This window comes from Narcine bancroftii, chromosome 1 (assembly GCF_036971445.1).
Source record: "Narcine bancroftii isolate sNarBan1 chromosome 1, sNarBan1.hap1, whole genome shotgun sequence".
NCBI lineage: Eukaryota > Metazoa > Chordata > Chondrichthyes > Torpediniformes > Narcinidae > Narcine > Narcine bancroftii.
In genome coordinates, this window is record NC_091469.1 from 84,411,610 (window position 1) to 84,429,843 (window position 18,234).

The 18,234-nt window shown below is 43.5% G+C and overlaps 1 protein-coding gene across 5 annotated transcripts in view; it reads right to left on the minus strand.

Annotated features, from left to right (window-relative positions):
* Positions 1-1,199: 1,199 nt before the first annotated feature.
* The window catches only part of LOC138760722 (noelin-like), a 47,268-nt gene continuing 30,233 nt past the window's right edge, over positions 1,200-18,234 (minus strand). For all 5 annotated transcript variants that reach the window (XM_069931753.1, XM_069931730.1, XM_069931738.1 and 2 more), the window contains 3 exons: positions 12,070-12,289; positions 10,179-10,285; positions 1,200-4,053 (listed from right to left, as the gene is read on the minus strand). In XM_069931753.1, the coding sequence (XP_069787854.1) occupies positions 3,379-4,053; positions 10,179-10,285; positions 12,070-12,289 (1,002 nt within the window). In that variant the 3' untranslated portion in view covers positions 1,200-3,378. The remainder of the gene's footprint in view (positions 4,054-10,178; positions 10,286-12,069; positions 12,290-18,234) is intronic.

An 18,234-nucleotide genomic window follows, 5' to 3' on the forward strand; every position in this document is an offset into this window, starting at 1 on the left:
CCAAATCTTCTCCATTTTCTACCCCTCCCTCTTCCTTCAAACTTGTCTCGGAACAAGCTCTAGGTCACCAGCTCCAGCAGTTCTGAAAATTGTAATTATTGGTTGAAATGCCTTGAGATGGTTTGCTCTATAAAAGGTGCAATATAAATGGAACTTTGCTTTGAGTGGAATGCTGGCAGGAAGTTGGAACAATGATTACATATCAATTTCCCAAGGACAGCAATTGTGGGACATTATCTCTCAGCTAAATACAGAAATAACTGGAAGGTTACCGCTGAGACTTGCTGATATGTTGGTCTTCATGGCGAGGCAGCATAATTAACGAGAAATAATTGAAAGATCAGCCTTAGTAACAGGAGATGAGATGTGCCCTTTAACAAAAGATGGAGGTGACCCCCCGCTCTAATTCCCAAATACAGGTTGCTGGTCAATTTGCAAGTTAGGAGATACCAAAAATAATGAAGGATTAAAACTCCTTCCCCTCTGCTCCTTCAAATATTCCCAGCTTGACACAACCTAATGTTCCCAGTACACCATCAAATAAAACATTCCAGGGCCCCAGGCACATGTTAGATATCAAGTCTCCTCTTCATTGCTGCTTCACATTTAGCTATAGTACAGACCCAAGTAAAGATCTGCCCACATTGTCCGACCAAACACTCCCATGGCAGATACAATCCAGGTTATAGAGGGTATGGTATCAACATTTAACATTCAACTTGAGAAGCAGAGATTCATTTCCTTTGTAACAGAATGGCTAAGGGAAGAAATGATAAAAGTGACCAAATTTATTAAGGATTTTGATAGAAAAAACTTTACTTGAAACGTCAGGTCACAGAGCGAAGGAATGGGAAAGGAACGGGAGGACGACGATCATTTTTTTTGTTGCACCAATATAATGGTTTGAATGAGCTTCCTGCAACAGTGATTGATGCAGAAATAGATTTTGAAAGGGATTTGGATAAATAGTGAAGGCAGAATTGAATGGGAGTGGCGGTGGGTCTAAGTGAAAACCTCTTTCAAAGTTCCAGTTCAGAAACAAGGGGTTGAATTGCTGTAGTGCTGTAAGGCTTCACGATTCTGATGGGTAGCTAAGTGTGTTTTGTGCTCCTACTCCAGACCCATGTTCCTGCAGTTTAAGACCCACTTTTGTTTAAAGCTTTTTGCCAAACACAAGGACAGAAGGATGCACAAGCTCATCATTGGACTCCTTTTAATGATAAAATAGAAAGAGGGAAGTACAGAGGTTGATTTTAACAGTCATATCGTTCCTTTTAACAACAGTCAATAGCAGCACAAGCTGACCTCTGGAGTCATTAGGCACTTTCAGGTGGCCAAATGCCCCGCATGTAAAGCCACATGTTTAGGCAATATGCAGCTGTTTTGAGGCCACCTGAATGTGCAGGAGGCGCACTTGAGGGGAGCTACGTAACCCTCCTCCGAGAGGGATAATCAGCTCAGCTCAGTGGCTCCCCCAGCCACCTGAATGCAGCTGGCTGAAAGCGGATGTTAAAGGGTCAGGCTGCTGATCACAGCTGACACTGCTCAGAGCCGTATCCTGGGCAGCTGTGTCCTTCAGGTGGCCAGCGTGGCGCTTTAAACGCTGTCACCTGAACGGCAATTTAAAGGGCTGCTTCCGCTTCTTCAGGCGCATTCTTAGCGTAGAATGGACCTGAAAAAGCTATTGATAGTTGTGAAAATAAAATTTAAACTTATACGTTCATACACCCTGACAACAGATAGACAGTCACACACAGAATGAACACACATGTACTCCCGTCATGTGGAGATGCATACACTCACAGATACTCACGCACACGCACTCACATAAATATATGTGTACGTGTAGTCTTGACCACACACATATATACACACACACACACTCACACACAAACGTGCATAAAGATATGCAATTGTCTCCCCAACACTCACACACACACACACACACACACACCCACACACACCCAAGGACAGGCAGACAGACACACATACCCAGACACACAAAAAAAGGTGTGTGCAGAAAAAGAAACGCAGCACAAATAAATAACCAAGATATTCTGACATAAATAACATGCATAAGTACATTCACACTCCCACTATTCATTCACCCATATGCAAAGTTTTGCAAAAGAATTAACCAATATTCTAGCAGCTGATAATTATCGAGTTCACTGATGTGATCATATGGTTAGGACATTAGAACCTTATTGATGGGCTGAAGATGAAACATTTAACTTCTACAAACAGCCCTGGATCGAATTCAGAACAAAATCTTAAAATACCAGGTGCCATAATGGAAAAAGTACTCCAGTTAATGAATTCTAAATATGATGCACCTCACATTGTAATATTGACACACATTTGTTTAATGGGCTATAACAATGTGTCACTGACAAGCTGTGACACACAATTCACCATATGATGCACTTAATGCAGAAACAAGTTTTCAACAATTATATCTCTTCACAATAAACAACAAACTCCTCCCAGTGATGGTGATGAGGCAGGTTCAGTAAGGTTGCAGTAGGTAACAATGAGGGGAAAATCCAGTGAGTCCAATCGTTCCATCCAAATGATTCTTCCCGCTCCTTTGGTCAGTGGTTAGTGATTGTAACCAGTCTTAATCACCATCTTTCCCAGGTGCCTGGCCTGAGTGGGAGGTGTTGGTGGTGAGGGGAGACATTGTATGGGGATTAATCACCCTTCCTGCCCACCCCTTACTTTTGTGAGACTATTTAAGATTGAGCAATGGTGAGGATACCTCGGACAGATGAGATGGAATTGTTGCCACAGTTATGGAGGACCCACTCCTGATTCAATTCTCATGACAGATCCCAGGCTTTGTGGGAACAATGTGGATCCAGCTGCTCTCCAATTTTGAAGCAACAAGATATGGAGGGGGTGGTGAGGGGAGGGAGGGAGTGAATGGGAGGGGGGAGGAGGACAGTGGAGAGGTGGGTAGGGAATGGGCCTGGGGGAGAGAATAGGAGGGGAAGCAGGTGGGTAGGTTTGAGGAGAGGGTGTGGGGAGAACGGAAGGGAGGGTTGGAGGAGTTGGACAAGTGCACAGAGTTGCGGGAGGGAGTGGGAGAGGGAAAGATGGGATGGGGAAGTTGTAGGAAAGCGAAGGAAGGAAGTTGTGGGAGAGCATAAGGGGGATGGGAAGAGAAGTGGTCATTGATTTTGATTTCAGTTCTGTTGTGTTTGAAATCAGAGAAAGTCAATGGTTAACAAGAAAATTCCTCACATGGAGAGAGTAGCCTAGAACAAAGCTAAGACTATCAATTACGCTAAGTGTCATTTCTACAGAATATATATATACCTGTACACATCTACAGATCTATATATTGACTGTACCACCATGTAAATGAATGTGAGTTTAAAATTCATCAGATTTTATGATGTGAAAGAGTGTGACGTTGTACAGGACCTGGTGCCCATTGTTCCAGGTATAAAGGGCTCGGTCCTTGGGATTGTAATCCAGCATGGAGATATGGGAGTACTGGTTGTGGAATTGGATGTCAGTGTACTCGTATGTAGAAGTGTTGGTGTTGTACGAGTAGTAAACCTTGGCCCCACCCAGGTGGGAGTTAGTCATGTAGAGAGTGCCGCAGATCATGAACGCTTCTCCAGCACTGCGCTTTGGGTATCCCGTGTTCCAGCTGCGCACCACCTCCAGCGTCACGAGGTCCAGCTTACTGATGACAATGTTGCCCGCATTCTGGTTGGTGGCGTAGACAGCCCACAGCCCCCCCTCGTCCACCATCAGGTCAATGTCAGAGTGACCTCCCCAGGAATAAGGGTACATGTTGTTATAGCCCGCGTAATCCAGACTCCGCTGGGTGAGCAAGCGCTCGGTGGGGATGTGGAACTTGATGATGATGTGGCTCTGGTACTTGTTGAAGTAGAGGGTCTGGTTGTAGACCACTTGACCCGTGCCAGACCAAGGGTGAGGCAGGCGGTGCACTGTGAAATTGTCCGTACTTGTGAAGTCCTGCAGGGACTTATAAACACGCACAAAGCGGTTGTTATGGTAACCATCCATATAATAAACCTAGGGGGAGAAAAGAGACTGTCAAGATGGATTCTTGGCTCATCATGGGAGCTGAAATTGGGGAGGGGTTTGATTAGATAAACATACCTTTTACTAAATTATCTAAGTACATGTAACATGAAAGGATCTAAAACCATAATGTACTTCAAATTCAGAGGGTTCTTCTGAAGATTTTGCAGAAATTCTACCATAAGTTTCTTCAAGCAGGAGCCCTCCTGAGAGCCTGCTTCTGCTGTAGAAAGACTTTGTATATCTACAGCTCTGCTCAGGCCTGGCCACAACACGTGCGATTGAAGCGAATAAACCAATTACCATAAGCAGAAATTAAAGGATATTTGGGACCTTTTTCCCTAGACACTTCAGCTATCACACAGTGTGACCAATGTGCTCCTTTACCGCTTATCAACACATTACTTCATAGAACCACACAGCACAGAAACAGGCTCTTTGGCCCATCTAGCCTGTGCTGAACTATTTCTATCCAATCCCATTGACCTGCACCCAGGCCATAGCCCTCCCTACGTCCAACAAATCTAATTACATAAAAAAAATCAATATGAACAGCTTCCAACAATTTTTCAAGAGCCTATTTCAACCTCATTGGAATACAGTAAAATCCCTGCTATCTGGAATTCAAGCAACCAACAAAAAAAAATCAAGGAAATAAATAAACAAACAAATGAAAAACAAACAAGAATAAATAAAAATGTAAATAAAAGTTTAAAATTGTAAAAGTAAATGTTCTCCGAAGCCACACAAAACCCCTTGGTGAAGATGGGAGCAAACATTCAGCCAGCGAAGTGCCCTGGTCGTGCCCCACCCGTGGCAGCTGCTTGAATAAAATTTCAATAAAGTTGTGGTTGTGTTTGAATAAAATGTCATCACCCAGGATGAAGAGCCGGCCGATGCTGCTCGGCCCTATCACTGCCAAGAAAAAATCTTTACCTTTATTCACATATAATTAAGAATATTAGTAAGGCTTTATCTGTAAACTTGGGGGAGGGGTGGTTAATTATGATGGCAGAAAAGTTAGCGTAGCAGTTAGTGCAATGCCATTACAGTGCTAGCCATTGGGGTTCAAATTTAAATTTAAATTTTGTAAGTTATTTTGGAATTACCTGATTAAAGTGAACTTTACATAATTAATAACTACAATACTGTATGTTTTTTCAAATTGCTTTACATTTTGCATTGCCTTTTGTCTTTTAAACTGTTTATTCTTAATGCTGATGTATTAATTAGGCATTGTAAGAGTGAGTCTCAAGCAACTGGAAAATTGGCATATCTGGCATCTCCCAAGCCCCATAGGTGCCAGACACCGGGTTTTTTTTACTATACTACCATTTGGATCTACACATGCTGGTACCCTTCTTACTTTGTCCTCTCGTTCCATTGTTCTGGAGAAACAGTTTGGAAAGGTTCACAATATCCAATCCCTCTACAATCTTGAAAACACCAATCATTTCACTCCTTCTTCATGAGAACATGTTCAATTTACATAATTGCTCCTCATAATCTAATCCATTCTGGCTGCTGTCTTCTGAACTCTTACAACCGGTTTAATATTCTTTTAGGGGCAGGATTACCTCACAACTCAAGATTGGCCTTTTATTCCAGCATCTGATTTGCTTTATTCTTTGATAACAACCACTGCTTCGAGAGTCTCAATTGATTCTCAAACAATTTGATAAAAAAAGGGTTCATTTGACCCAGTGTTCACTAAGGGCCAGTGCATTTAAGGAAGGATATATTGGGCAAGGGGGACAGCAACATCTCATGAGGACAGACTATTTATTCATGGTAGAAGCTGATTCTGGCCTTTGGAACTCATGCCATCCAATTACACCGAGTTAATCAATCCCGCCTATTTTGCAGGGTGGGAGGAAACTCCTTACAGACAGCGTCTGGATCCGAACCTGGGTCTCTGGTGCTGTAATAGCATCATGCTAACTGCTCTGCTCACTGTTCTGCTTAGGCTTATGTTGATCTATTTAACCAGTTAACCATTTAGTAGGATAGATAAAGATAAACTATTCTCTGATGGAACAGCAGGGCTGCAGAGAGACAAAGATAGGGTGTAGGGATGGTGCTTGTGGAGAAATTTCATTGCTGTTTTATTGATATGTAACTCAATGCATTAACAGCAGTATCACAGAGCCCAGAGAGACTGGGATACGGTGAAAGCTTTGGAGGAGCTGAACTCACTCTGAGGAGAGAAATTGATGTTAAAAGTAATTACCTTTGAACAATGAAGAGACAAAATAACCCACCAATATGGAATAATATGAGATTTTTTTGAAAATAATGCAAACCATCTTGAATAAGAAGTAAAACACAAAATTCTGTAGCTACTGTTGTTAAAGTAAAAACAGTTGGATACCATGGAGAATCCATTAGAAAAGCTGGATATTAACGACAATAAAACCCCTGTTATCCAGAATTCAAGCAACTGACAGTCTCATGCAGCCATTAAAAAAAAATCAAAAAAAATAAATTTTAAAGAATAAAATAATAGGTAAAAATATGCAAATTTAATGTTGTAAAAGTAAATGTTCTCTGAAGTAACACATAAACATTTGGTGAAGATGGGAGCAAATATTTAGCCAGTGGAATGCCTTGGTTGTGCTTTGCTCATAGTAGCTGTTTGAATAATGGTGTTGCCCAGAATGTAGAGCTGGTTGAAACCGCAAGCCGATGGAGTGACTCTAAAAGTGTCTCATCCTTGCTGAGTGAGAGTCACCCCAGCCAGAGGCTTTATCTGTAAACTTGGGGATGAGGGGAGTGGTCAATTATCTATAATATTATTGTTCATCTTTTGGGCGGCTCCGTGGAGAGGGAGGAAACTGCAGATGCAGCAATGGTTAAATATTTTCAAAGAATGTGACTGAAGATAAAATAAAATGCTTTAAGGTTTATATATTCATGCAAGTGAAGTTGGTTCAGTTTAATACAGTGTAGTAATTTTATCTTTTGACTTTTAAACTAGTTATTCTTAATCCAGTTGTTTTAGTGAGGCCTTGTAAGAGTAAGTCTCAAGCAACCAGCAAATACACTTATCTGGCATGTACCAATCCCCACAGGTACTGGATACCAGGGGTTTTACTGGATATCTTCAGAAACCTCTTACTGTATCAAGATTTCACTTAGAGCTAGAAAGAAGTAATTCAAAATCCAAGTGCACTGTGCCAGTCTTTATGCACACAAGGTCAGTTTGTGCATGTTTCACTGGGATTGCAACACTTCGACTGGAAGCTCTGCCCAAAATGAAATTGAATCAGGCATTTCCAGACAGGATTCACACTGTTTTTTTCCCCCAGCATCATTAAGGTGTGAATTTGGAGGAATAAAGCCACAACCCAGAATCTGGAGTTTTAACTTAGCCATATAGCAAGTGGTGGCACCATCATGGATTGAAGTATCTGGGACACCAATGTTTTGCTTTCTGAATGTGGATGATTGAATTTTTCTCTGGGCATTACTGGGTCACATAATGCTTGATGATTATAGTCATGGCACACTTACTGCATGCTGATGAGTCTGTGCCTTGCCGTAGTGTGGGTCACTCACAGCAATGTAATTGATTACAGCAGGTGAACATTAGGGTGGGGCTTGAGATTGCACACATCAAAGCATGTCCTTTCCACTGCATCCGATGCTCCCATTGTGGTTTCTTCTACATTGGAGAGATGGGCACAGACTGGAAGATCGCTTTGATGAGCACTTATCTGCCGCAATAGTGTGGATCTCCCAGTGGCTACCCATTTCAATTCTCTACTGCATTCCTTTGCTGATGTGCCTATCAATGGTCCCATGCACTGCCAGACAGACCACCCACAAATTGGAGGAGCAGCACCTCATCCTCCATCTGGGCACTAATATCTACATCTCTGGTTCCTATTAAAACTCCTCTCCCCTCCATATTCATCCTCCTGTCTCCTTTCCTCTTGTTCTCATTCCCTCTCTCTTCTCTTTTCCCTCTGTCTCATTTCACAGAGCCAAAATCAATTCTCTCCTCATATCATATGCACTTAACAGCTTTTGTTGGACTGGAGTCCTCCCCCCCCCATTCTTCCCCCTTTCTCTCTCTCTCTCTCTGTCTTTATTGAGTCTGCTTTTTGTTTATACCTTGAAGAAGGGTGCAGGTCCGAAATGTCGGTGATATATCTTCACCTTCTATGGATGCTGCGAGATCGGCTGAGTTCCTTCAGCATTATAGTGTTTTAACTACAATCGCTGTGTCTGCAGACTCCATGTTTCATTTTCCTCCTCCCACCATGGTACTGCACTGTCTCCCAATGAGCAGGTAACTATAAGGCACTGCTTCAATTCCCACTGAAGTGACCAGGAATGACGTAAAACAAAGGAATGAAATTAGGCCATTTGGTCTGTTGAATTTTTCCTGCCATTCCATCCTGGTTGATTTATTAACTTTTCAATCATTTTCACCCTGTATCGCTTGACTCTCTTCCTAATTAAGAACCTATTTTCCTCTGTCTTAAACATACCCAATGACTTGGCCTCCACAGCCAGCCATGGCAATGAGATTCACAGATTCAATACCCTCTGGGTAAACAAATTCTTCCTCATCTTTTTTCTAAAGAAATGTTTTTTATATTCTGAGGGCTGTGCATTTTCCCAGAGCTGAAATGGCTACCACGAGGGGCATAGTTTTAAGGTGTTTGGGAGAAAGAGTGGGGTTTGCGGTGGGAGGCGGGGGGAGAAAGTAAGAGGTACATTTTTCACACAGAGTGCTGGGTGCATGGAACAGTGTGGAGGCAGGTACAATAGGATCTTTTTAAAGACTATTAGATGCATGGAACTGAGAAAAAATAGAAGGTTAAACAGTAGAGAAATTCGAGGCAGTTGCTTGAGTAGGTTATTAGGTTGGCACAACGGTGGGCCAAAGGGCCTGTACTGTGCTATAGACTTCTATGTTGTGTTCTAACTCTTTTCTTCCCAAACAAAATTAGTCAGTTTTCTTATCTCATCATGATTTGCATCTGCCACTGATTTATATTGTGATTAAAACTATCACAATCTTTCCTAATTCCAAAAATTTTATAATTTCATAACATCCTGAATACCCAAGACAACATTCCCAATACATATCCTAACACCCATTCCCAGTGGATGTCTGGGTATTCACCAACCAGACCTCTCATTTCCATTGATCCCCCTTCCCCCGGTCTCTCTTGTCCTGATCCCTCTATTTCCTTTTCCCCAGTTCCCTACTCCCTTCCCCTCCTTTGATAGGAGAAGGAGCTACCATCTCCCCACTCTATCACTTCTCTGCTTTTTTTCTCTTATACCCTTGCACATATATCCTCTTACATGATGGACATAACCCCTGGCCCTTTCTCCCTCCTCCATCCCACCTCCTCCTTTTATCCAGGCGCCTGTTTTTGCTTATACTTGATCAAGGGCCCAGGCTCCAAATATTGGTTAGAAGTAAAGCATTAAGTCCGCAGACACCATGATTAAGTAAAAACACAATGCTGGAGAAACTCAGCAGGTCATTTATTGGTTATGTATCTTTATCTTTGCCCATAGCCTGATGAAAGGCTCAAGCCCAAAATGTAGGTTATGTATATTTATCTTTGCTACATAAAGTCACTGTTTGACTTGCTGAGTTTCTCCAGTATTGTGTTTTTACCCAAATGTTGGTTACCCTTTACTTCTTATGGATGCTGTGTGACTTCAGGGCTGCAGTGCTGCTGGATCTCACTGGAGCGCCACTTCAGCACCTCCTTGTTGCCATTTTTGGTGAGCTCTGGCACCTAAAATATTAGCACTGCACTCCTGAGTGACCTGTTGAGCTTCTCCAGCTTGTATGTGTATTGGTCTCGACCCCAGCCTCCTTGTTTAACATCCCTTGAGGACAACATTTACATGTCTCCCTCCAGTGAAAAACAGATTAACTCTCCAACAGGCCTTAGCCAATTTTGTATCAGTGGTGGCACTGATTCCTTAATCTTTGGGGCTTCAGTTTTGCTGATCTGTCACTCTTTGATGAATTGCTCCTTCCCATCCCCAGCCAATATTCTTGTTGATTTCTCTGCCCCACCAATGAGATTGGGTGGTCACTGCTCAGTTAATAGGTGTGTGCATTGACTGTGGGGACTTACCTTAGTATCGTCCTCTGGTGAGGCAGGGTCAGTCATCCAGGCACCAAACCTTGATCCTGAAGTCTTGACAGTAAGTGGGTTGCTGATCCCTGTCAGCTTGCCACAGGCTGTAAGTGATGGAGAAAGGGTGACCAGGCAGAAAGGCGATGAGAACTGACCCTGGACGACAACAAAGTCGCTGTTTCACTCTATGTCCCCTAAACTTGCTTCTGCTTCTTTCTTTGATGGGCCTCAGACCTGAGGCCGTGTCTGAAGCCTGAGCTTCTCCATACGATGGTAGTCCTAAGGGAACCAAGTGAAGGGTGGGGCATTGTGATGGAACTCTCCACCAGCCGAATCTGAAATGAGCTGGTATACAGCCCCAGGGGAGTGGGGCGATGCTGGAGTTAGTCTTCAGCTTGTGGAAAGGGAACTTGGAATCTGTGTATTTTGGGAGGTAAATCTGGGGAAGACTGAACATTGTGTACAAGATGGGTTAAAAACATGTTCTATTCCTGTTTTTACTTAAACCACAGGCTCTGCAGACTATTGCTTTATTCTTGAAGCAAGTTAAGGTTGTGGGATGTGCTGGGTCATGTGTCTACAGTGAAAGATGTTCTGGCATTATCTCCAAGATGGGTATGCAGGCACTGTTCCCCCAGAAATGGATGCACTGGGACTACCCCCTTAGACTGAAGGATGTACTGGGATTGTCCTGGAGTATGTGGGAAGTGCTGGGATTGTCCACGATTGTACGGGATGTGGTGGGATTGTCCCAGAGAGTGTGGGATTTTCCCTGAGTGTATGGGATGCGGTGGGATTATACCCGAGTGTGTGGGATGCAGTGGGCTTGTACCCAAGTGTGTGGGATGTGGCGAGATTGTCCCTGAGTGTGTGTGATGTGGTGGGATTGTCCCCGAGTGTGTGGAATGCAGTGGGATTGCCCCCGAGTGTGTGGGATGCAGTGGGATTGCCCCCGAGTGTGTGGGATGCAGTGGGATTGCCCCCGAGTGTGTGGGATGCAGTGGGATTGCCCCCGAGTGTGTGGGATGCAGTGGGATTGTCCCTGAATGTGTGGGATGTGGTAGGATTGTACCCGAGTGTGTGGGATGAAGTGGGATTGCCCTCATCTGCTGTGGTTTTCTGTCATCTCTCCCACCAATGACAAGGGTTTATTTGGATCCCAGAGATGCTTATTTTCCTGTGGAGAGTCCTCATACTACCCCAATTCCTCAGCTGTGCTATCCTGCACGTTACTGGGATCTCACGAAGACCACTCCCCCACCATGAATGGATCTCACTGGGGAGGCTCCTCCTAGTTGGAGACGTATTTCAGCTGATTTCACTGGGCATTAGTGACCCTGAGTGGCTGTCTAGTGCAATGTCCCTCATGGCATCCCATTCTCTTTACTGTTGTGTCTTAGAGATGACCTTTGTAGTCTGTTCCATTTACACCTGTTTACACCAGGTGCATTAGGCAGAAAGGAGCTCCCAGAATTCATCTTGCGCTGAACTAGCCAATGGCACAGTGACATGAGTGGCCAGGGAATATCAACTCCTCCCAAAAGAGAGAGGTTTATGAAGTCAAGAGTGGGCTAAGGTTTAATACTTGGCCATAATGCCTCTCTGAGGTTGAACAGCCTATCCTTTTTGCATGGAAGTAAAATGGTAGGAGGTAATGGGACAAATCCTCATCCCTACAAAAAAAATATGAAATAGAAGTGGGGAGAGGAGGGGGGTTTTTTGAAATGCTTGAGGCTGCATTTCCTGTTCCCTGAACGGGCAGGTTGGCAGAGTCTCTCAACACCCCTATCACTACCCTCCAATCCGCGGTTTAGCCCCTACCCCGTGGAACCCGAGGGGAGTAGCCAATTCCCCAAAACCCATTCAAGTCGCGTTGTCCGGGGCCTACCTAATTTTTGCATGCAGGCTCGAAGCCTGTCCTCAAGACTGGATACTCTGCCCAGGAGCTCTTCATAGTCGTATGCTCCGATCTCCTCTTGCAGCGCGGCCAGTACAGCCGTGAGATTCGTTGCTTCCGCCTTAAACTGCAACACCAACTTGGCGTCAGCTCTATACTGTTCCAGCACGGGGATCAAAGGCAAGAGTTCATCCATTTTCGATTTTAGGGCCTGCAACGGGTAAAATAATCTCTATTCAGTTGTGAGTGTGGCAAAATAAACTCCCAACAACTCCTTGCACCCCATCTATTCCTACTGAAGAAAGAATTTTCATTTCTTTCACACCTTGTTCAAACTCAGGGCATCCCAAAAGTAGCTAATTACAGGCACTGGACATGATGGTCACTTGGGACAAAAAGCTTGCACGCAGGACGCTCCCACAATCAGAAACAAGATAAGTTTTCCTAAACTGATGCTGATTGAGGGATAAGGATCAGTCAGGTTTCTGGGGAGAACTTCCCAGCTATTCCTCAGAGTCTTGTGGGATCTTTCACCTTCAGGGGGATTATGTGCTCAAATTCTGATGTGTGAGTGCATGTATGCGTATGTGTGAGAGAGAGGGGAGAGAGAAAGGGAGAGATAGAGGCAATGATGTGGTCCCTACATTGACTCTCTCAAGGATACTGGCTCCGGGATCACTGACTCCCCTTGTTGTGTGGCTGAAGGAGCAGAGATTGAACAGCACACCAAAATAGTTTGGAAAAAAAATGCCTTTATTTTTTTTTATTTTTTAGAATGCGATTGGGTTAACATGCTTTCAATCACGTAACAAAAGGACATTCAGAGATGCATCAACATTGTTTTGATTTGTATATATACATTTTTAAAATATTTTATTTAAAACTATCACTGGTTAAATGGTTTAACATGCAGGAGGGCTCACAACAAAGATTAACAAGTTAGCTTTGTAAGTATTAAAGAAAGCCTTAAAATTGTCACTGTGTGATTTTTTTAAAATTTTTTTAAAACTATATAATAGTGCAAGGTCAGGAGCCCAAGACCACGGTTACAAAGAATTGGACTTGTTTCTTCATTCAATCAATGTCGCTTTTCAAAAAAACTTTCTTAACTTAGCCCTGTAAACAAACAAAAGCAAGAGCAATGCTATTGAGGAGTTGTTGCCCTTTCCCCAATTCCCACAGACACAAGAAACCCCTTTGAAAAATCTGAACCACCACCACCACAGCTTCGCAATGTCAAGAGCTCACTGTTGAAGGAGGGACAGACTCCAAAGCAGATTACTAACATCAAACTATATGGAAATTGCTGAAATCTGTTAGTACAGGACAAAAATAGGATTGCCAGAACAATTAATCTATGAATGGGAAACAAGGTGGGTTTTTTAGAAAAAAATCTGGAACCAACAGGATAGACTGTGGTGAACCAGTTGAAATAGTGTATTTGCACTTTGAGAAGGGCTTCAATAAAGTGCCACTCAAGAGATTATGAAAAAAAAATTAGAACACATGGCACTTGTGGTAATACAATGCTGTGAACTGGGATTGGTTAATAGCCAACAAGACTACATTGGGAATTTTCAAGCCAGGAAGCCACAGGCACCTGAACTACACTCAATATCAATGCTTTGGTTAAGAGTGGATCAAGTCTAATATATTCAAGTTTAGTGATGATTCTAGATCTAGTTGGCAGTGTGAGCTTTGTGTGAGGTATTGAAAGATTTCTAGACAGGCTAACTGAATAGATGAGGATATGTTAGATGGAGTGTGATGTGAAAAATTAAGATGCCATCCACTTTGGTAGAAAAAAGTAGAAATGAGAAGTATTTTGGAAATACTGGAAGATTGCAGGTTTTCAGATGAATGGGTACCTATTCTTGTAAATCATTAAAAGATTACCTACTGGTGCAGCGAGCAATTAGGGAAGTCTATGGCAGGTTGGACTTTATTGTGCACATTTGTTGGGGGAATACAGTGAAGGTTCATCAGATTGAGTCCTGGAATAGTGAGTTTGCTGAATGAGGAGAAGTAGATTGGGCCGTGAAATGAAAGTTGACTGGCGTGTTTCCCTCTCTCTCTCTGTCTCTCACACCGTATAACACACATCCACACATTCTACTCCTGATACACAACATTAATGGGAGGTGCACCTTCCAAATGATCACTTCAGAAACCATCAAAGGTTCCAGGAACAATTATCTTGCCAATCCCCTCAATCCTTCCCAGTATCTCCAAGAAAAGGTTCTACTCTCCCATGAGAGAATGAGTCCCATGGATTCGGTCACACTGAGATTATGGAGGCAGTCTCCCTGGTGGAAAGGCCCCTCCGGCACCATTATATTGGAGGTGGTTGAGTTTGGGGAAGAATGGGTTAAGGCTCATCCCAAGGCCAAACTCACCAGCATCAAAGACAGTCCTAGTGGCTCCAAAACACAAGAAAATTGATCTATACCTGCACAAATAAAAATTTAATGACCTCTTAGCAAAGAGAAGAGAGTTCACAAGGTTGGACGAAGAAAAAATGAAGAAGGTGCTAGATTGAGGGCAGGAATGGGATGGGGCAGAGGGAAGTGAAAAATCAGAGCTGCAGGAGGAAGGGCCAGGGCAGAGAGAGAGAGTCGGGTTATGGGGAGTGACATGTATGAGGGCAGGGGAGCAGCACTAATCGAGTGGAAACAACTGCCCAGAAAGGGGGTTGGGGAGTTCAGTAAAAGAGGGATACTACATGTGGTAGACAGAGGTTAGTGCAGGACACTGAGGCTCAGGGCATCTGATGGTGTGCTGTTGGGGTATGTGGGATGAAGAGTTGTTGGGGGTGCATGGATGTGGGGATTAGAGCATGTAGGATGGGGTAGCAGAGTGCTCCAGGTGGAGGGGCTGTCAGGCAGGAGAAGGGTGGCTGGGAATGTGAATGAGAAAGTCAGGATTAGATTGAGGGAGAATCAGACACAGATGTTGCGGGGTGCAGGCTGTGGTAAGCACACTTAGGACCAGAGATGGGAGGGGAGGTGTAGGCCAGGAGAGGAATGGGGGCAAGAAGATAGGCAAAGAGGGAGGAGGGCATGTGAAAGAACAAGTTTTACTAATATGCTTAATAAAGGGTTAATGAATTAGGAAAGGATACAGTAGTTGCTTGTGCAATAGTGGGAATATAATTGCCTTCTTAACATCTGTGCCACAATGAGGTAATCACTAACTTCACAAGTATGTCAATAAACCTTGGGTTCAAGACACTCTGACTTTCCCAGACATCTGTAAACATTACAGGGTAACATGTAATGGTAAACACAAAATGCAGGTGGGTAAAACTCATGTGAAACTTGTAAAGGTCTCACGCAGACCCTGCCCAAATTGTATATCAACCTATTATGAACACTCTGATACTTTGAATGTGGGGCTCAGTGTAGAGAATGAGTCACTGAACTCTTTCTTGAATCTCCTCACTCCTGCTAGCATTATAAATAAAGAAGCGGTTGTATGTTTAACTGGTTTTGCTGTGTTTTCTACTGTTTGTTTTCTTACAGTGCAGGCTGACTTTAACAAGAGAGGGAGGATGGGTAGGGAGAGAGGTGGGACGCAGGGAGGGGGAGGGGTGGGAGGTGGGGAGGGGGAGGGGTGGGATGCGGGGAGGGGGAGGGATGTGAGATGGGGAAGTGTGGGAGATCGTCGATGGGGCTTGTGCAAAGAAGGGAAAGTGCAAGGTCAGGGATGGCTTCTAAAGCCATCACTATAAAAGGCGGGAGTATAGAGTGAATTGTTTATCCCCACAGGATAGAGGTTTGTGAGGTCAGTGAACACCTTCAGCAAACGAGGTGAAGTTCCAAGAATAATTATGTGGAATGTTCAACACAAAAACATAGGGTTTGGCTCATCGTAGATTGGCACAGTTGGCATTGCGGTTAGTGCACCACCTTTACAGCGCCAGTGATCGGGAATAGAGTTAGAATCCCGGGCTGCCTATGAGGAGTTTGTACATTCTCCCCACGTCTGCAAGGATTTTCCATTCGGGACTCCGGTTTCTTCCCTCCATTCAAAACGTACCGGGGATGTAGATTAAATTGGGCGTAAATCGGGCAGCACAGACTCATGGGGTGAAATGGCCTGTTACTGTGCTCTATGCCTAAATATAAATTTTAAAAATCTGTGCAGTATTTATGATCCACAAACTTACTTCCAACTACATCAACATTTCCTGTTGCTTCTTCCCAAGTGTTCACCTAACTACCATATCCACTTCACTTGTTCTCGTGGAAGTACGTTCCACATTCTGCACACTCTCTGGCTAACAACTTTTCATAAATTCTGTATTGGGTTTATGGACAACTGCCTTATATTTATACCCATACATGTTCAGACGTTCAGTTCAGTTATTACTAGTCACACATTCAGAGGCATGAGAAATTGATTTGAAAATGTGGAGAATTTAAGTAATAAATTCATGGAATCACAGATATGGAAAGTGGCCACGTCCCATTGTGCCCAGGTTGATCAAGAATAAACTCTCAGTTAATTCCATAGTAAGTAATTCTGAAGGGTGTGCTTTACAAGAACTCACTCAGTCCCTTAAAAATGTGACAGTTCAGCCTCCACAAACATAGGTGACAGCAATTTCCAACCCCCAGAACTTTTTGAGTATAATAATTTTATCACAACTCCCTTCTACCAATTAACAATACTTCCCTAGTTACTGGCCTCTCTAACAAGGGAAAATAATCTTTCCTTTTCACCTAGTCACTATGTCAATTATATCTCCCTTCACTCATCTTTTTTCTGAAGAAAACAACTCTAGTCAAAATTATCTCTCCTCATCCCCAAATTCTCCAGCCATGGCCATGTGCTTCCCAAATTCCTCAGCTGCCTCTCCAGATTCATCACATCCTTCCTGGAGTGTGGTGACCTGATGTTCATACCCTCCTCTAAATATGGTCCAACTAATGTTTTGTGGAGTTTCAGCATGACTTTTTTGTTCTTGTATTAGTTCCTTTCTCTACCTCGCCTGCTAACTTCAGGAATTGGTGGAAATGCACTCCAAGACTCTCCTTTCCTCTATTCTTCTTGGTGGAATTCTTTTCCTCAATTGCTCTTCCCTCACACATCACCTCAGACTTCTCCTGACTGAATCCTATTTGCCCCTTTGTGCTCATCACATCTATCCTGTACCTGTGAACTATCTCTCAATTATCAACAGTCTAATTTTGGTCTCAGCAGCAAAGTACGGTTGCCACATTTACATTTTAATTTCAACACAATAACAGGCCCTTTTGGCCCACAAGCCCATGCTGCCCAATTACATTGAATTGACCTATATACCCTTGGTGCCTTTTTGAAGGGAGGGAAGAAACCGGTCCACCCAGAGGAAACCCACGCCTACATGAGGAGAGCGTACAAACTCCTTACAGGCAGTGCTGGATTCGAACCTGGGTCGCTGGCACTGTAATAGCGTTGCACTAGCCCCTATGCTAACCGTGCCACCCATAAAAAAACATTTGTACATACCACAAAAATGTGACACGAGGCTTAGCAGGGGTATTCTGACCATTTAACTCTTGGATTATCATGCTCACTGATGTCCTTCACTCTGGAAAGGAAATACGGTGCCCTCACATGCAATGGCCTAAAGCAGCTATTCTCAACCTTTTTTTCATCAGGGCTCTGCTCATAGTTTATGGGCTGCTTCCCTGCGAAGAAGTCAAGTTTAGTTGGTTTCTTCCATATGTCTCTCCTATCGATTACATAAAAACCATTAAATATATTTTATGATTTCCATCCATGCCCCCCCCTTAAATGTGCTGTGGCCCCCCCACGCAGGGAGGTGGGGGAGGTGGAGGCTGTTTGGCCCCCATTGAGAATGGCTGACCTAAAGGGCTCTGGAATGGAATGGCCTAGAAATTCTCAATGCTCAGGAGCAATTAGAGGTTGTGAATACGTACCGACCTGGCCACTGGTACAGATATCAAATGATTCCAACATGTTTCCTACCACTAACGTTAGGCTAATTGGTCTTATTTTTCAAACATCAGATGCCCTGTGGTATTATTCCCTTTGTAATACTGCATCCAAGACCTTTCTCTTAACATGAACAGGCACAACTCATCAGGAACAGTGCTTTTATCCTGGGTTTGATGAAGTTATCAATGACCTCCTCTCCTTTATCTTATT